This window comes from Perca fluviatilis, chromosome 7 (genome assembly GCF_010015445.1).
Source record: "Perca fluviatilis chromosome 7, GENO_Pfluv_1.0, whole genome shotgun sequence".
Lineage (NCBI taxonomy): Eukaryota > Metazoa > Chordata > Actinopteri > Perciformes > Percidae > Perca > Perca fluviatilis.
Window position 1 is genome coordinate 12,077,990 of NC_053118.1, and position 19,499 is coordinate 12,097,488.

General features: G+C 42.7%; 1 protein-coding gene across 2 annotated transcripts in view; it reads right to left on the bottom strand.

Annotated features, from left to right (window-relative positions):
- znf407 (zinc finger protein 407) overlaps positions 1-19,499 on the bottom strand; it is a 156,690-nt gene that overhangs the window by 57,138 nt on the left and 80,053 nt on the right. For both annotated transcript variants that reach the window (XM_039806848.1, XM_039806849.1), the window contains exon 6: positions 1,817-1,983. In XM_039806848.1, the coding sequence (XP_039662782.1) occupies positions 1,817-1,983 (167 nt within the window). The remainder of the gene's footprint in view (positions 1-1,816; positions 1,984-19,499) is intronic.

The following is a 19,499-nucleotide window of genomic DNA, read 5'->3' on the forward strand; positions in this document are numbered from 1 at the left end:
GTCACAGTAGAGCAAATTGTGTTAGCTTTTTTTGACGTTGCTAATCAAGTCAGGTCTTGTCGCTCACTAAAATGAGGTTGTTTCAGGTTCAATCTTAATTCTCCTATTTTCATATGTTCATACGGCCTTGATCTTTTAAGCTCTCTTATTTCATCACTTTCCTGTTTCCATCTCAATCACTTCACTCACTCTCTTTAAGTCTGTTTCCTACTGCCAAACACACACACACACACACACACACACACACACACACACACACACACACACACACACACACACACACACACACACACACACACACACACACACACACACAAAAAAAAAACTACAAAAAAAGCCTCTCCGGTGACATGATAGGGCTGGAAACAAATGAAAATATAGAGTTAAAAGCAAGAGAAGGGGAAAGGAAGGGGGGAAAAAATGAAAATAAAACGTCTAATTATGTCAGAGGCGCCTTGACGTTACATCACTGTTAAAACACATTTAAAATAACATCCAGCAATTCTTACACACACACACACACACACACACACACACACACACACACACACACACACACACACACACACACACACACACACACACACACACACACACACACACACACACACACACACACACACACACACACACACACACACACACAGCAGGCACCAGTGACGGATGGAGGGCTCTCCTGCAAGCGCTCAGTCAGGCTGTCAGGCCACTGGCTGCTGCTGCTTCTGTCATTGACTTAAAAGGGCATCAAGGAGCCGTGTGTGGGACATTATTGAGGCCGAGGGGAAACTGCTGGGCTGCAGCATAAAGACACTTTTCCAGAGAGCCTGACTTGGGTTTCTATCGAGGGGCTATTATTCAAGACAGTATCCTCCCACCGCCCACCGCACCATCTGTCTATCCAAAGCTTTTAGTCAGTAAAAAAAGCACGACTCAGTACAGTCTCACAGTGTACTGTACTCTACGCACCGAAATGAAAGGACAGGACGGAATCTGAAAGAAAAAACACTGCAAATGTAAACAATGAAAATACCCACTGATATTAATACAAAATGTCATGTTTTTTGTTTCGAGTTTATACTCTAATCCGGCTTTTTTTGTATTCAATTTTTACTTCTTTTTTTTTTTTTTTTATCATAGAGGAACAACCACCGGACCTTTTGTGGAAAAACACTCTTGAGGATCAGATGGATTTGATGAACACACACTTGCTGACCAGCTGGGTTTGAGGCAGACACACTTGGTGACCAGATGGATTTTGGGGAATACACACTACCTCAAGTCTCTCATCACGCAACCCTTTAAGTCTGGAGGATGGCAGAAAACAAAAACAAACATGAAATCCTTCCCCTTCTCTCTTTGGCTACCAAGTGTCTCTTTCATAATATAATTGGGTGATATAAGATCAGATAATAGTGACGGGAAGGGAAGGCTGTACCCATCTGACAAAAGTGTCTGCAAGGGCGCCAAGAACAAGTTCTCCACTTTCTCTGGATGTTGAAAATCAGTACAGATGGACAAGTCATGGCTATTACCGGCCAAAAACGTGTGTATGTTTTTTTCTCCAAACAAAGCTGTGAAGATTCATAATTAATGTGAGATTTTCACACATAAACTTCATTTTGTTAAATAGTCTACAGCTATAGAAGAATGAAGTACATTTTGTGTGATCCAAGTATAGTGCGTCTTGATAAATAACCTTTTGTCCCAAACTCAAACTAAATCTCATGAATTTTGAAGTTTAGAGTGTCAGTAAATGTGTTTGGAGTACAGCAGTAATGGCTCACGGTGGAGGTTACTAGGTCTCATTGTCTCTCACCTGTGTGTGTCCTGTAGTGGTCCTTCATGGCTGACAGGTTGAGGAAGGCGTAGTGGCAGGACGGCCAGGCACACTTATATGGTTTCTCCCCACTGTGCAGTTTCATGTGGTTGTTCAGAGCCCATTTTTCACTGAAAGAGCGCTCGCACAACTCGCATTCAAACTTCCTGCAGAAGAAGAGAGGCAGAGGGGAATGAGGAGGAGGAGGGAAAAAAACGAAGTTATTTACTGATCCCAAAGCTGAAGTAAAACGCTCGACAATCTACCCTGTAAGAGAGGAAATGGGGGTTGCTGGGTAGTCACACACAACCACAGAACACAGGGCTGTATGACTGCTTGCTGTACATCTATGCCCACACTCTCACAAACGCACACACACACACACACAAACACACACACACACACAAAATGCAGTTTGGCTGCTGGTGTGTCATGTCTGTATAAGCAGGCATTGATTTTTCTGTCCTGGCCTGCCACCTCCACCATTTATTCTCTGCTTTGCACCAGGGCCCAGAGGACTAAAGAAATTCTGTTACAGTCCACACACACACACACACACACACACACACACACACACACACACACACACACACACACACACACACACACACACACACACACACACACACACACACACACACACACACACACACACCCTACCGCAGGGCAAGTGGGGGAGAATAGAGTTCACCTGTCCAGCGTCCCTGACCACTTAGCCAGGTCTAAACGAACAGTTAGCAAAATCTTACCTCCCTCCTCTCTCTTAAGGCCCCTGTATCAGAGCTTCCCTCCATCTTAACTTCTCTACAAACACGTCCTTTCAACCTCTGCTCACACTATCAACCTCAGCTCTGCTTTGGATAGTCAGTATCAATCCAAAAAAAAAAAAAATGCAAAAGCCTGATTTATCGTGTGTGGTGTGTGTCGTTCTGTTATATGGTGCCAAAAGCCTCTCTGAAGAAAAAACTAAAATGTGACTACTGTATATGCATGGTGTTCTTTCTTGATTCTGGACATCCGTCTTTTCTCCACACAGACACCTACCACCCAACAAAAGCTGTGCGTTTTGAAGTTTATTTTTTACAATGTGTAGGATGTTTGCACCTATATTCATCTGCTGTGTTATTAGACTTTAAGAAACACACAGAAGTGAAAACAATAGACAAAGACTGGGCTCGAATTAATCTTTACCCCCGCTCTGTAACAGGATGACTAATGTGTGACTCATAAACAAATGAAGTCAGGTTTTGGGGAGCATTTGTCTTGCAGCGAGGGCCGTGTTATTTTAGGGAGGGCAGCTGTCTTTAAGTCCTGATTGTGTCGCTTAATCCCCGTGGTATCTGTTTCATAGCGAGCAGCATGACACTCACCTGAACAAATAATGACTCCAAGCAGCATGTAGCATGTGTCTGAATCAATAATTCAAACTCATACATCTTCCTTACTGGAAGAAGGGGGGCATAGGAGAACGAGAGGGAGGGAGGGAAAAGAGAGAAAGGAGGGAATTAAAGATGGGGAGAGGAAGAGAAAGAGAGGAAAACGGGTTCTGGCTTCCATATCAATCTATATGTTCCATAAAGATGAATCTAAATGTGATATGGGTGTCATCCTACGCCAGTTGAGAGGACATTTTAAACTCACTTACAAGGAAGGATGGAGCAGCTTCAAAATGCCGCCTTTATCACCTGACTCTAAGCTCAAACGCAAATCTAAACAGTCCTGTTCTCCTCTCCTTTTCATCAACTGACTTGGCAGAGACTTTATTTGACCAACAGATGTATGCATGCATCTGTATTTCCTTCCATTTCCTTCCTCCCTGTGGTATTTATAGAACAGCCCGCCGCGCATGCCACCGTGGGAGAGGTAAATAAGATGAGTGAAGAGATGCTATCTTTTATTGTAAGCATTATGCACAACACTCCTGCTTTATGAGCTAAACGGGCCATTGTTTATCACAGGGCGTAATCGCAAAGTCAGGCAGGCGGGCCTTGACGTGGGCACGCTGCATACTGGGATGGAGGGAAAAACGAGAGAGAGAAAAATGAAGGCAGGAGGAGAGGAGAGAAGATGGAGGAGTCAGGGCTGGCAGAGTTGACTATCAGCGGGGGTTTTGTATGGATCAGAGGAGGGCTTGCGTCTGTTTTTATGGGATCAGATGGAGCGCTTTGATCTTGTCCCCGCATGTCAGATCCCGTCACGATCCACCGTCTCGCCCATACATACATATGCATACTGCCTCTAAACAGCCAAGCTCCATGCAAAACACACCAAAGGTAGGAGGGAGAGGGAAGACCGATAGAGGGAAAGAGAGAGAGAGCTTGAGTGGATTCGTGAATGCATGTGTATAAAAGAGGGAGACAGGGAAAGTGAGACAGAGAGAGAGAGGTCTGCCAATTTAAGATACGTATCTGACGACATTGAATTTAAAACAAAACAACCACAATGGATTCAGAAATGTTGTCAAAGCAATCTGTTTCAGATTCCACACAGCACGAGAAAGTTCTAAAACTTTCCTTTTTTTTTAAAGCTTTCAAACGTACAAATGTACAAATGTGTACCACACTCCTAAAAAACATACATTATATTTTATAGTAAAAGATTCTTTAAACATACAGTATCATCAGGTGTAGGATCTCTATTTATATTGTTATGCCTCTGTCAACTAGTCAAGTTGCAGTTTACATCCATGTCTGTCCATATATGTAGTGCAGACTTTGAAGGAATCAAATAAAAGGTATAAAGTGTATTTTTTGGCAAAATGGAAGTTATTACTATATGACATACAGTGGGGCAAAAAAGTATTTAGTCAGCCACCAATTGTGCAAGTTCTCCCACTTAAAAAGATGAGAGAGGCCTGTAATTTGCATCATAGGTACACTTCAACTATGAGAGACAAAATGAGAAAAACAAATCCAGAAAATCACATTGTAGGATTTTTAATGAATTAATTGGTAAATTCCTCGGTAAAATAAGTATTTCGTCACCTACAAACAAGCAAGATTTCTGGCTCTCACAGACCTGTAACTTCTTCTTTAAGAGGCTCCTCTGTCCTCCACTCATTACCTGTATTAATGGCACTTGTTTGAACTTGTTATCAGTATAAAAGACACCTGTCCACAACCTCAAACAGTCACACTCCAAACTCCACTATGGCCAAGACCAAAGAGCTGTCAAAGGACACCAGAAACAAAATTGTAGACCTGCACCACGCTGGGAAGACTGAATCTGCAATAGGTAAGCAGCTTAGTGTGAAGAAATCAACTGTGGGAGCAATTATTAGAAAATGGAAGACATACAAGACCACTGATAATCTCCCTCGATCTGGGGCTCCACGCAAGATCTCACCCCGTGGGGTCAAAATGATCAGAAGAACGGTGAGGAAAAATCCCAGAACCACACGGGGGGACCTAGTGAATGACCTGCAGAGAGCTGGGACCAAAGTAACAAAGGCTACCATCAGTAACACACTATGCCGCCAGGGACTCAAATCCTGCAGTGCCAGACGTGTCCCCCTGCTTAAGCCAGTACATGTCCAGGCCCGTCTGAAGTTTGCTAGAGAGCATTTGGATGATCCAGAAGAGGATTGGGAGAATGTCATATGGTCAGATGAAACCAAAATAGAAATCTTTGGTAAAAACTCAACTCGTCGGTGTTTGGAGGAGAAAGAATGCTGAGTTGCATCCAAAGAACACCATACCTACTGTGAAGCATGGGGTGGAAACATCATGCTTTGGGGCTGTTTTTCTGCAAAGGGACCAGGACGAGTGATCCGTGTAAAGGAAAGAATGAATGGGGCCATGTATCGAGAGATTTTGAGTGAAAACCTCCTTCCATCAGCATGGCATTGAAGATGAAACATGGCTGGGTCTTTCAGCATGACAATGATCCCAAACACACCGCACGGGCAACAAAGGAGTGGTTTCGTAAGAAGCATTTCAAGGTCCTGGAGTGGCCTAGCCAGTCTCCAGATCTCAACCCCATAGAAAATCTTTGGAGGGAGTTGAAAGTCCGTGTTGCCCAGCGACAGCCCCAAAACATCACTGCTATAGAGGAGATCTGCATGGAGGAATGGGCCAAAATACCAGCAACAGTGTGTGAAAACCTTGTGAAGACTTACAGAAAACGTTTGACCTCTGTCATTGCCAACAAAGGGTATATAACAAAGTATTGAGATGAACTTTTGTTATTGACCAAATACTTATTTTCCTCCATAATTTGCAAATAAATTCATTAAAAATCCTACAATGTGATTTTCTGGATTTTTTTCTCATTTTGTCTCTCATCGTTGAAGTGTACCTATGATGAAAATTATAGGCCTCTCTCATCTTTTTAAGTGGGAGAACTTGCACAATTGGTGGCTGACTAAATACTTTTTTGCCCCACTGTATATGATTCCAGTGAATAATTTCCAGTGAGAAACATGGTGTCTTAATCTTTTTTATTTATTTATTTTTTACAGAGGAGTACAGATGACTGATCGAGGGTTTCATCACACCTTGAGCTCACTAGCAGCAAAACCAATGAGATTGTGGTGGACGACCAGAGGAACAGGACGCCCCCTGTCCTAGCTGTCATCCAGGGAAAAGAAGTAAAGAAGGTGGACTCATACAAGTACCTTAGGGTCCAAATCAATAAAAAAAAACTAGCCTGGACTGACAACACTCATGCCCCTCATTCAGGAAGAGACAGAGCGGACTGTTCTTTCTGAGGAAACTCAGATCCTTCAGTGTCGTGCAACTGATGTTGCAGATGATCTATCAATCTGTGGTAGCCAGTGCACTGTTCTTCACAGCGGTGTTCTGGGTTGGTGGCATGAAGGCTTGGAGGTCAGCAGTCGCAACAAGCTGTTAAGGAAGGCCAGCTAGGTTGGAACTAGACAGTGGCCTCTATCTTCCACCAGGCATTCCGGAGGCGCCACAGGCCCCGAGAGCAATCGCAGCCATTCAAGTTAATGCTTGATATCCCCAACAGAACAGTGATGGAGCAAGTCAATGGAGGGAGAGTGAGGTGTTAGAGCTAATTAGTGTATGGCGAGATACTTCAATTCAATCAAAACTAGAAGGATAAAGCTCTCTTTCTCTTCATTCGTCTCCTCCTCAGCACCTGCTCATTAATGTTACGGCTGCCATTACACAAACACTTTGAAATAAAAGCGAAAACGCTTACTTCCTCCATAACCTCCCTGACGTTAGTCAACAGCACGCTGCGTCTGATGTCATTGTTCTTTTGCGCATGCGGGTCAGTTCGAAACCGCAAACAGTTCACACTGGAATCTGATACAGGCCACATTTTAAAAGATAATGTGAACAGCCCAGCAAAAAAATCTGATCTGAGCAAAAAATCTGAGGATTCGGGACAAAATCAAAGTTGTCTTGGATAACCCTTCTCAACTTCTCTTCAAGGAGCTGTGGCTGATTGGTAGATCGTTGCAGAGAGAAGGATGAAGTACAAGATCAAAGCCTGGCAGTTGTTCCTCATCCGAGTCGAGGGTCTAAAGATAGTGGATGCCATTTGCTGTACGGATTGCGAAGCCCCTTGAGGCAAATTTGTGCTATAGTGATATATAAATACTTTGTTGTTCTTTTTTTGCTGTATGTCTATGACTTTGTAAGTTCACTGAAAGAAACAAAAAGCAGTCAGATACCTAACTACCTTTCTGTCAATAAAACTGGGGCCTACACATGGATACACATGGATTTTGCTGCAAAGAAGCTACAAATTCTAAAACATGGATGTTTTACATACATCTTTAACCAGGCAGAACAGGAGATCTATACAATTACCGCCGATTAAAGGTGGCTGCTTCCTGTAGCTCTGCATGGCTTACTGAGAAAGCTTATTTGTTGCTCTAGCTGTCTGTATGGTGTCTTGTTGACTTCTGTCTGTATAGTTTAGCCTGTACTAATGTCTTGCTGTTTCCTGTTGCTCTGGTCTAAAATTGTCTGGCCAAAGAACTACAGTTGAAAGTTAGCCAGCTGGCTAACACTGGCACATTTACAGAAATGTTAATTAATGTATGTTGTCCTTTATAAAATAAAGAATAACGACCAAATGTGAAATATAGTCACAATCTCCCCTTATGTTCCTGAGTTATGATGTTAAAAAATGGCCAGAAAAGCCTTTTTGCAGAATATTATGATGAAGTTGACCTTTGAACTTTTTCTTTTTTATAAAAGGTATAAAATGTTGTCACTTCATCATTAGACATTTATGTAATTTGAGAATTTTTAAAATGTGTGCCCATGAATTTATGAATTAGTTTTCCCTCCAGGACTAGCCTGGGTAAACCCTGACGAACTTCCGGCAAATTTGAGATTTGCTATGCAAGTCAGTCTGGCCAAGAGCCCATTCAAACCCATTTCCAATGTCCCCAAAATTGATCACAACCAATCACAACCGCTGAGGCGGACTTTACACCAATCACAACTGCTGAGGAGGACTTTACACCAATCACAACCGCTGAGGAGGACTTTACACCAATCACAACCGCTGAGGAGGACTTTACACCAATCACAACCGCTGAGGCGGGCTTTATGCAACAACGATAGCGCAGCGACGGCGAGCAGCTTTTTGTTTACATTCAACACGACGGCTACCGAAGTGCAGCATCACCCTGATCGTTGGTCTGATTGGTTGAAGGACTATCCAATGCGCCCAGAGGCATTCGAGCGGCGTCCGTTGGTGACGCCCCTTTGGAAATGAACTGTCAATGAACCTTTCCCAGATCAGTTACAACTGAGAAGGGTCTGGTGTCAACCAGGCTACTCCAGAACACCTGCAGGGCTCCGAACATACCTGACCATGGTGAGGGTATGAATTCTCAAGTTATGGTCAGAAACGGGTTTTGTGAGGTCACAATGACCTTAACCTTTGACCACCAAATTCAAAATCAAAATCAGTTCATCCTTGAGTCCAAGTGGACGTTTCTGCCAAATTTGAAGCAATTCCCTGAAAGCATTCCTCAGATATCGGATGATTAAAGACAGGCCATACATTTGGAGGTTTAGAGCACATTCACATCCCACATTACGGTGATATACAGTACAGGCCAAAAGTTTGGACACACCTTCTCATTCAATGAGTTTTCTTTATTTTTATTTTTTTTTTTTTTTTTTTTTACTTATACAAAAAGTGTGAAATAACTGAAAACATGTCTTATATTTTAGATTCTTCAAAGTAGCCACCCTTTGCTTTTTTTTGATAGCACTGCAAACCCCTGGTGTTCTCTCAATGAGCTTCATGAGGTAGTCACCTGAAATGGTTTTCACTTCACAGGTGTGCCTTGTCAGGGTTAATTAGTGGAATTTTTTCCCTTATTAATAAAAAAAGCAAAGGGTGGCTACTTTGAGGAATCTAAAATATAAGACATGTTTTCAGTTATTTCACACTTTTCTGTGAAGTACATAATTCCATATGTGTTCATTCATAGTTTTGATGCCTTCAGTGAGAATCTACAATGTAAATAGTCATGAAAATAAAAGGAAACGCATTGAATGAGAAGGTGTGTCCAAACTTTCGGCCTGTACTGTACAGTGACCACTAATTCCTTGTGTGATTATAAAAATAGATGCATTGGCATGTACCTTATTATAATTTATTATAATTGGCTGGTTGCGTGCACGTCTTCAGTGGGAGAGGTGCTGGACAAAAGACTACAATAGAAAGGCACTTGCACACTGGGATCATTGTTTTGACTCGACACCGGTCTTCCTCAGGCACGAAAACCCATATGAAGGACAAATAATATAATAAATATGACTAAATGACAGCTGATGTTACGTTAACTTAATTACACCCATGTGTGCCTAATCACGAAATAAATTAACTACATTAACATGAAGTATGATTTTGAGATGCTGTGACTGCACAGTTTTATGACACAGATCTCTTATTTCCTTCACATTGGGCATTTGCCTGAGGACGAAGTTGTGTTGAGTTGAAACATTGCAATGTGCGGGTACCCTTTGTATTGTATTTATGTACAGATTAGACGCTTTTTTTGAATGCTCAAAGCTTTTCAGGTCTAATATGTAAATGAACACTTTGCAAGTGATAAATTACTACACACTGGAAAGACCAAACCAGAGTCAAAAGATAACTGTTTTAAATATTAAAGCAACGTAGGAAAGCTTTTTTGCACACCTCTTTTGTCGGGCAGGTGTGTAGGATATGATCAAAAGTAGCAGCTCAACATTTTTAGAGAAAATCCCACAACCATAACGCAAGCAATAATGTGTTTAGAAAAATACAACATTTCGGTCTCAGACCTTTTTTACCTGATGAAGGTCTGAGACCGAAACGTATTTTTCTAAAGAAATTATTGCTTGTGTTATGGTCATTGTGCAGAATTTTCTCAAAAAATATTAAAGCAAAAAATATACATCAAAATATACAAAAAAAGAGAGCAAAACAAAAAGTAGAAATCATTCATAGTTTATAATCATACATTATTTAGCATTGACTGCTGCTTGCCTTTTTCACATACTGTAACTGTCAAGCTCTGCTTAGCAGAAGCCACAGTGGAAATACAGTAAACTGTGAACAAGTTCTACTTCCATTCATTACATCTCTGCTTTCCTTTCTCCTGCATCTCTCCATCTCTGCCCTTTCTTTCTCCTTCTGATCACGAAGCAAGGCGCCATGATTGACACCCCCGCGCCGATTTATTCACAGACCCAGGTGGGCCTCTTGCCTGTACGTTCAGAAAGCCGCATGCTACTGTGTCTATAGTGTCACTCATTACCATATCTATACTGTGGTGTGATCCTGTCATCAGTTCAGGGCATATAGGGCTACTGTCAGAACATCACAGGCCACACTGGCCTTAATTGTGATATAAATCCCTCAGGAGCAGTTCCTGTACCTCTAACAGGGGTTGAAAAAAATAAAAAAGAAAACACACTCACTATCGCCCCCAAGTGGTGAGGTGGGGCTTGTTGAGGGGGATCTTGCAGAGTGTGTGTTAAGTGTAAACTGTAACCATGTGTTCTGGATTCAAAAAACAGTGTGTTAAAAAGAGGCCAGTTTTGTATGATAAAGAGCAAAAATAGATTGAAAAAAGGATTCAACTGTTTCTTCTGATCACAATCACTGACGTTGTCGTAGCTTAGGGCTGAACTGACCAACCCTGTTTCTCCTGACTGCTGTGGAGCATCACACTAATCAATTAGCATGTTTTTTTTTTTAATTGATTGGATTTTTAATTTTTTTATTTTATTGTGCTGGCCTTTTTGGACGGCTTAGGATTCCTACCCTGGTTTTCTCGTGTTGTGTTGGCCGGTTGGTGAGAGGAAATAAGCCGCCAATGCTCTCACGCTGCAACACAAAGACAGAAAGAAAGAGAAAAAAAAAAAAAAAAGAAAAAAGAGAGAGAAGAAAACTCTCGCCTCAAGCCAAACTGACACAAACAGACAACTTCAAAGTGAAGACTGTTGTTTATTTGGTGAAGGGAAGGAGAGAGGGGGGGTAAAAAAAAAAAAAGGGAGAAAATTTATCTGATATGCAACTGTCAGGAGAGCATTTTCACATGCAAAATAGCGAGTGAGTGAGAGAGATTACCTAGAGGGAGGAACATGACAGCATTCACTAGGGTCAGGATGGATCATCATCTTCAGCCCCCCCTCCCTCCCTCATCCCTCACTTTCTCCCTCCATCGCTCTCTCTTTATCTCTCTCACTCTCTGTTTCCCCTCCCTCCTTCCTTCCGTTTTTTTTCCCTCCTCTCCCTTTTCCCCTCTCATCCTGTTTTCAGACTCCATCACTCTGCACTTCGACAACCCAGCAGCTTAAATCCAGACTAAATTAGCTGAATGAAGATTAAATCATTTGGCCTTGAGCTCTCCAAGATATTGGGAGGAAGACTGAGTAAGCCTTAAATGGTGTCTGACTGGGTTCGGACCTATACATGTGTCTGAGGAGAGACTCTTCCTTCAATGGCAGTCAATTGAAACCTGATTAGAGGGGGGGTTGTTGGGTGAAAAATGAGGAAAAGATTTAATTTCTGGGACAAGTGTTTCCTAAGTAAGAACGCTGGCTTCGTTATTTTTCGTTTGCCTGCACAATGTCGACCGACGACAGGCTTGTTCCCGGGCTAAGGTATTGAACCGGGCAACATCCTCGCTCACGGTGCTCAGGAGAAATGCTTTAGAACAGTGTTTCTCAACGGGGGGTGGTACAGCCCCCCAGGGGGCGTTCAGAGAATGACCGGGGCGTGTGGGGGGCTGGAAGCAATGTTGTGGAAAGGGGGGGCGTTGAGGTGCTTTTTTTTGGGGTAGTGTAGTGTATCTTTAGGCTTTGTGTGGTGCAGCTCCGTGCTGCCTTCACGAGAACGGGACGTCAGAGTATCAGCTTATATAAACTCCGTACGGCAGCGTTATGAATTGGTCTTGTCTTGAACTTTATATTCTATATTAAACGTTAACATCATTTATCTTTAATTAGTCTATGAACTTAGCTGTCGAACATTTTTCATTCAATATGATCTTTTGATGATTTTGGATAACAATAGTAACAATAATAGGACTTATATCAACAATAATAATTATCATAACATTAATAGGACCTAATCATTTATATTCAGGGCAATTAGCCTACATCTTCTTTGATGGAAGTGGTAAGGGACCTGGATAATGAATAGGGGGTCGCTGGTTCCAAAAAGGTTGAGAACCACTGCTTTAGAAAGTGCTGTAGTCAATGTGGTCTGCGGGTACACAAATCAGATTCCTGGATGGTGCTAGTTTACCATTCAAGTGGACACAAGACAGCCCTCTCTGGCAGATACAACAACTGAGCAAACTCCGCTGTAGGAAGAAGAGCGGAATCTCTCAGGGAACAAGTCCAAGAGTTATCCCAACAGCAGGGCATTTTAAAGTGAAATATCTATGGAGTCAAATCACACCGAGACCTGCAGGAGCGTGCAACCAGCATGTCACACAAAACACCAACTAAAACCTCCGTGAAGAGGCCACACGTGTCTGCAGAGTATCGCAGGTGAACCTCCTCTGAGAGGGCCGCTGCTGCATATGACTGCAATATAAACAACAGCACACAACAGAGATGCTGCTGCTGATTTATGTTTACCTTCAATCCCGGGAGAGAGAAAAAGGGAGGGAGGGAGAAAAAGAAAAGGAAAAAAGGATAATGAAATAAATAATAAAAGACCAGGCCCATCAGATAAGCTGCTGTTTATCCCGCTGTAGGGCAAATACAAATTGTCAATTTAATGAACACGGTGGACGTGATGAAAGCGGGGTGAAGGAGCCTCCTGCCTGACAAACAATCAGGAAATGTTATCTTAATATTGTTGCGCTGTTATTCAGCCCATAACTTAGGGGGTGGGGAGAGGCCAAGAGGAGGAGGAGGTGGCGTGGAGGGGAGAGGGGAGCAGGGGGGGAGGCACAAAGGCCAGATCCCTCTGTGGTGGCCCTGTTATTGCCTGTTTTTATTATGAGCCATAGCTCAGTAGTCCCCAACACACTTTGAAACACACACACAGGCCTACATTTGAGCCTGGGTAGTGTGCGCACACACAGATAGACTTGTGCACACTCTGCCCCACACACACTCTGCCTCTCACACACACACACACACACACACACGCAACGTTAAATTACAAGAAGTCTTTTTTTGCAAGAGAATGAAACACGATTCTGAACAAAACACCCTGGAATGATCTCTTTCTCGGAGTGTATGTGCAGACTGGTTTGATGTCGTGTTTCCAGCAGACTCAGTTAATTTAAAAGCTTAATAGGTTTTACGCATATCAGACTATAAATCAAAATGTTTCGACTGAAAAACCGCAAATCAAGAGCTCCAAAAAGCTTCGTGCTGAAATTAGCAGCGGCTGAAAAGCACTGGAAATCTGATTTGTGTGACATGGTTCGGTCAAAGGCCTCTTCCAACCCCCCCCAACCATCCTTTAAACAGCACTTTAAAAAAGTGTCCAGATGCTTCACAGCTCAAAGTTTTTTTTGTCTTGAAGTCTTAAATTTAAAGCATCGCAATCTGAGCAGCCACCAAAATTAACTATTATCTCCATATTTATATATTGCCGGCACTAAATTGCGTCGGGAAGAATTACTATCAATATGAATATCTGCAACAATAACTCAGCCGCAGTGCTGAGGACAGGATGCTCTTTATCAGGCTTCTGATAGGCCTTAAATACAGCACAAGGCAGCCATATCAGAGCTTTTTCTCTCTAATATCAGGCCGCATTAGCACCTCGTAAATCAAATTACACTCCTAGAATTTCATTAGGCTCACCTGCCAGCGCTGCTGTGCTGCAGAAATATTTATGTTTTTATGCTGCGATTGTGTGCTCTCAGGTACACAAAAGGAAAGGAAGGGGGGTTGAGAGGGAAAAGAAATGGGTGATAAACCTAATTATCTTTTAAGAATACAGAGAAAATGTCTCATAAATTGTGGCGATCCTGAGGAGAGCTGGCGTTTTCGAAGCCTCTGGGGCTCAGAGTTGGGGGACAAGTCTGCTCTGCTGTTTACCATCTTTAACCGGGGCTAGACTCCCGCAATCCAATTAGCAGCTTCCCCAAATTCGCTCGAAACAGAAATCAAACAGGATGATGTATGGCGCCGATCACCGGGCCCTCAACAACAAGCTAATCTGATAAAGGGAAAGCAAGACTGCTAATAGTGCAAATACTTGTTCAAACTGGATCCAAATGTTATGACGGGAGTCTGTCTTTGTTATCCAATTACCTCAAAACAATTTCACATTTCTATTTGCTTATTTGTTGTTGCTGTTGGATTATAATATCTGCACCATAAGCATCTCTGGTAGCTTTTCCTGCATGTGAGGGGGTTAGAGAAGGTGGCCGCGCAAAGGGAACGCCAACGTTCCCGTAATTTCTTTTCCCATCTGGAGCGGCTGGGTCTGGATAGTGGGGTGTCTGGATATGGATTTTGATTAGACACAAAGGGAAATGACTGAGCCAGTGACCGTAACGACAGCCACTTAATAAAAGGTACAGTCTATACATCAGAGAGCACCTAGCTGTAAATCACTCGGCCCTGTAACGACGCGCATTCCCGTCCCATTACCGAGCCCCTAACAGGCCACTCATATTTACTCTCTCGGCCTCAATATCATTTTAAAATAATGAGCTTTGTCCCTTATCTAATTAACGGGGGCCGAGGTTCATTTGTTTTTTTTTCCCCTCCCCTTCCTCTCACTGAAATTAGGAAGCAGGCATATTGGTTTCATACAAATACTTAGCAAATTTGCTCCGTGGTATCACTGGTAAAAGTTAGAACACAGATAGAGTGGTTGTGACTATTGTTGCATGTTGTGTGTGACTGCTGTATGTTGCAACTAGAGGCTGTTTATCCAGAATTGTGTGTGTGTGTGTGTGTGTGTGTGTGTGTGTGTGTGTGTGTGTGTGTGTGTGTGCGCGTGTGTGCGCGCTCCACTGGGCAGAAGTAAAAGACCAGGTCCATTCTCTCTCTTATTACTGGAATTGTAATTCAATGATCACCTTAGATCATACGCGTGCCATAAATCAGATAGGCTTGACAGAGGATGAAAAATTGTATTAATAATGTGAAACTTATTATACAGTCCCAAATGCTCCCTTGATAAATGACATTGTTTGGGCCTGACAATGATTGCATTTAAAACATTATTTCTGTTTTCTGCTGGTGTGTGTGTTTGTGGGTACGTGTGTGGGTGTGTTGTGTGTGTGTGTGTGTGTGTGTGTGTGTGTGTGTGTGTGTGTGTGTGTGTGTGTGTACTGCTGGACACAGCGGCGGTGGTTTGCTGGATGGGGAAGACAGAGGTGGGGTTCTCAAGCTTCATAAAATATTCAAGATGTTTCCCACCCTTCTCTCTGGAGTCAGTGGGCAGGCGATGGCCGTGGCTGTAAGGGTATAAAACTGTGTGTGTGTGTTGGTGTGTGTGTGTGTGTGTGTGTGTGTGTGTGTGTGTGTGTGTGTGGCCAGCACAAGGGAAATAGCTGGTGGCTCACCGCAGCGCAAACACCCAACCTCCCACACCACAGAAAAGAGCCGTGCACATCTTCAAGTCATAAAGCAGCGTACTTGCATTATCATTACGACACCGCCTAGTCAGATATTAACAAATGTGAAGAACTGCAGAAAGAAGCTGCACAAGGCTAATCCTTTATGAACCAGTCTGCTATTATAGTTTTTTCTTTTCTTTTTTGAATAAGTGATTTAGAGACAAGTTTATTTTTCTTTATAACTCAATTTATATAAGAATGCTAATATAAAGGAAAGAAAGTCTAGACTTGGCTTGAGCAAGATCCAGCAGAGACATGAAGCCCTTAAAGAACAGGGGGAAAAAAAAGTGGAAAAGGGCTGAGATACAATACAAATAGTGCGTCTGCAGTGTTTCTCTTTCTATCTGTGTCACATCGTATCAGAACAATGGGTCCAGTTTGCATTCACTAACGACAGACAAACCTCTGAATCTCAGTCTTGTGGACTTAGAAAAGCAGTAGAGAAAGAAGCGTCTGGCACAGGTCCCATTTCTTTTCACAAGGACGAACACATTAAGTTGTAGCATGGTACTTTGCTAATGTTAAGTCTTATTTTCAACATTTATCCTGAGCCCTTGCTTAGTTGTTAAGCCCTCAGGAAAGGTGTTATGTCCATGGCAAAGATTGGGCCGGCAACCCCGTCTTGCCTGCCAATGCTGTTGTAAACATTTGACATAAGAGTCAAATGTTAGTTCTGACACGCTAATTCTCTGTGTTCAAGTAACAGAAACGATAACAGAAACAAGAGATGCCCCTTTGGGACTTTTAATGCTAACAAATACGTACATTCAATACTTGGTATGATGACATCAGAAACAAATAAAAAAAGCTACAATCTGATTAAAAAACTGTTGACAAATATAGCAGCAAAGACCGAATAGGGTACATGCCGCCAGGAAAAAGCAATTGGCAAAATGTGAAGAGAGCAATATGAGTGTTTTTAAAGGGGCAGAATCAGTGTTGGAACTTAATAAAAAAAACTTGGAGAAGAAGCATCACGCAAAAATAAAAGTGTGCTGGACCAATACAAATAGTTGGAAGGACGTGTGAAAAGGGCCTCCAGAAAGCGAAAGAGTAAAGTAACAGAGAAAACATTTACCATTGCAGCTGTCATATAGGGCTTAAATGTGACATGCCGTCTCATTATGTATAGACTCTTTTTCACTGTAAAAGGTGGCGCTCCAGCTAAACAGATTTCCACATCACTATGCAGAAATCCACTGTGATAGCAATTGAGAAGAATATTTGACCGATTTACATAATGTTTTCCATAGCTTTCTACAGCAAAGTGCATCTGATGGTTTAATAATGATTTATTATAGCTTAGGAGATGTTGAAGAGGGAAAATCAAATAAAGAAAGGCGATGCACTTGTCCTTGCAAAGGTTTTGTAGGAGACCAACAATACAATCTCCAGCTATATTGGCCGGAGAAAACTGGTATCAGTGCAGCTCACGGGTTCAAGGAAAGTCTAATTAAGTTCCTGGTCAGTTGGAGTCAGATCCCTGCACAGGGACACTGAGAACCAGACTGGCCTGTCCCTGCAGAGTTGGCTTTCCCTGGCTGGCCCTGTCCATGTCCTCTACTGTACTGCATGTGCGACCCCCCCCCCCGCTCTTCCGTCCTACTGATCTTATTACCCAACCCACCCCACTCTCCCTTCTCCTCCTCCTCATCCCTGCAAATGACCATGATGGGAGGCCATTCATCTCACTCCTTCGGCCACCACAACGAAATAAATCAAGATTCTCCCCAAATATAACAATATTTGTATTTGGGGTGGGGCAGACGTAATTGATGACTGCGGCCGTGCTAATTAAAAACGGCGGAGGTTTCATTAATCTTGGTCATTGGGTGGGGGGTGGGGGGGGATAGTAGGGTAGCTGCTGCAGTGTTGGCTGGACGTGGGGGCCGCCTTCATCGTCCTCATCGCTCAGGTGATTTGGGCCATTGTCGAGCATATTAGCACGACGAGGTTAATGTGAAATGGCCATTAATAATCACAACAAAAGTCCATAGAACACAAACTCAGTCTCTCGGTGTCTGGCCTTCTACCACGACGCAACTCCAGGAGCCACACAAGACAATATAGTGAACAATCACGCGTGTTTACAGCCATGTCCTGGCTGGAGAAGTTAATTGCTTTTCTGACTTTGCTTTGTAGCCTCTTTTGGGGTTTTTTCCCCATCCACTGACACAAACACACACAGTTGTAAACTACTTTGGAGAATTAATTACCAGTCCCAACTTTTGCTGCTTTGCCTGCGTTTGTGTAGTCAAAACTACCCGACCACAGAGGACCCGAGTTTCACGGACTCTTCAGAGAAAGACAACATAGACGCATCAGGGTTCGTGTGTGTTTCACCTATGCACAATTCTACACAATTGACATGCTAACTTCAAAGTCTTCACACTCTGTATTTGAAAATGTTATTGAATGATCTGCTACATTTCACTTGAGTTGTCTTAAGCTACTAAGACAAGCATTTCAATTATGACTGTTAATTTTGATTGCTTTTATCACAATATTTTGTATGTTTAGTTTGATGTGAATGAGCATTGTGTTTTAAGTAAAAGGCTGATAAATTATACATGAAAATATTGTGTGTTTTGTCAATCAGCACAACAAAAGTGCAACAAGACAAGATGACAGGAGGGTTTCTAATCAATAAAAATCTAATAATATGACAAGTGGGACAATCTTAAGCATTTCTAATGGTTCATAACTACACTTTGAAGCCTGGATTAATAAAATACATTTCCACGACTCTGCTCTGACCAACAGGGTAGACCCACACAGAGCTGCGACGAACCAAATACTCAACAGCATCTAGCAAATAAGTCCGCACATGAGCATCTACTTAACAGAAAAGATGGGAACAGACCATAGGGTTGATAAAACAGAATCATATTGTTACTGTTTGTGCCATTACAGCGCGGACAATTTACTAAGTAGCACCTATGAGCGGCGCAGATGGATATCATCATCACTCCGTAATGGCTTCTACATGTTAATTCAACAACTTTAGCTTCTCCACCACGACTCCGCCACAGAATAATGGCTAGCCTGCATCTGGTTGAGGCGGTGTAGGGCAGTGTATGAAGCACAGAGAGAAACGGAGAGAGAGAGAGAGAGAGACAAAGAGAGAAGGAGAGAGAATTAAACAGAGAGAGAGAGGGAAAGAGGAAGAGATGGGTGGGTGGGGTGGAAGCAGTAGCATATGGTGCCACGCTGCCATAAACAAGCTTTATGAAAAGACCGGCGACGTTTATTTAATCATGGAATACCTGAGGAATCGCAATGAGACACACACTTTGTCCCATTATTGTTAGCCCATAAATTTAACTGCTTTACCACAACAACGAGGAACCTGATACAGATGCCGAAGACAACGCGGGGAAGCAGGTGAATTTATGTATGTGTGTGTGTTTGTGGAGTGTCGTGGCTTTGGGAAAGAGTGAGTGTGTGTGTGTGTGTGTGTGTGTGTGTGTGTGTGTGTGTGTGTGTGTGTGTGTGTGTGTGTGTGTGTGTGTGTGTGTGTGTGTGTGTGTGTGTGGTGGTACAGATGAATAGCCTGCTACACGCTGGTATCTGTGGATCTGCAAACACAGAACAGTACACTCGGGAAGGTATCGGGTAGAGAATGCACAGATACAGATGTGTCCTCTG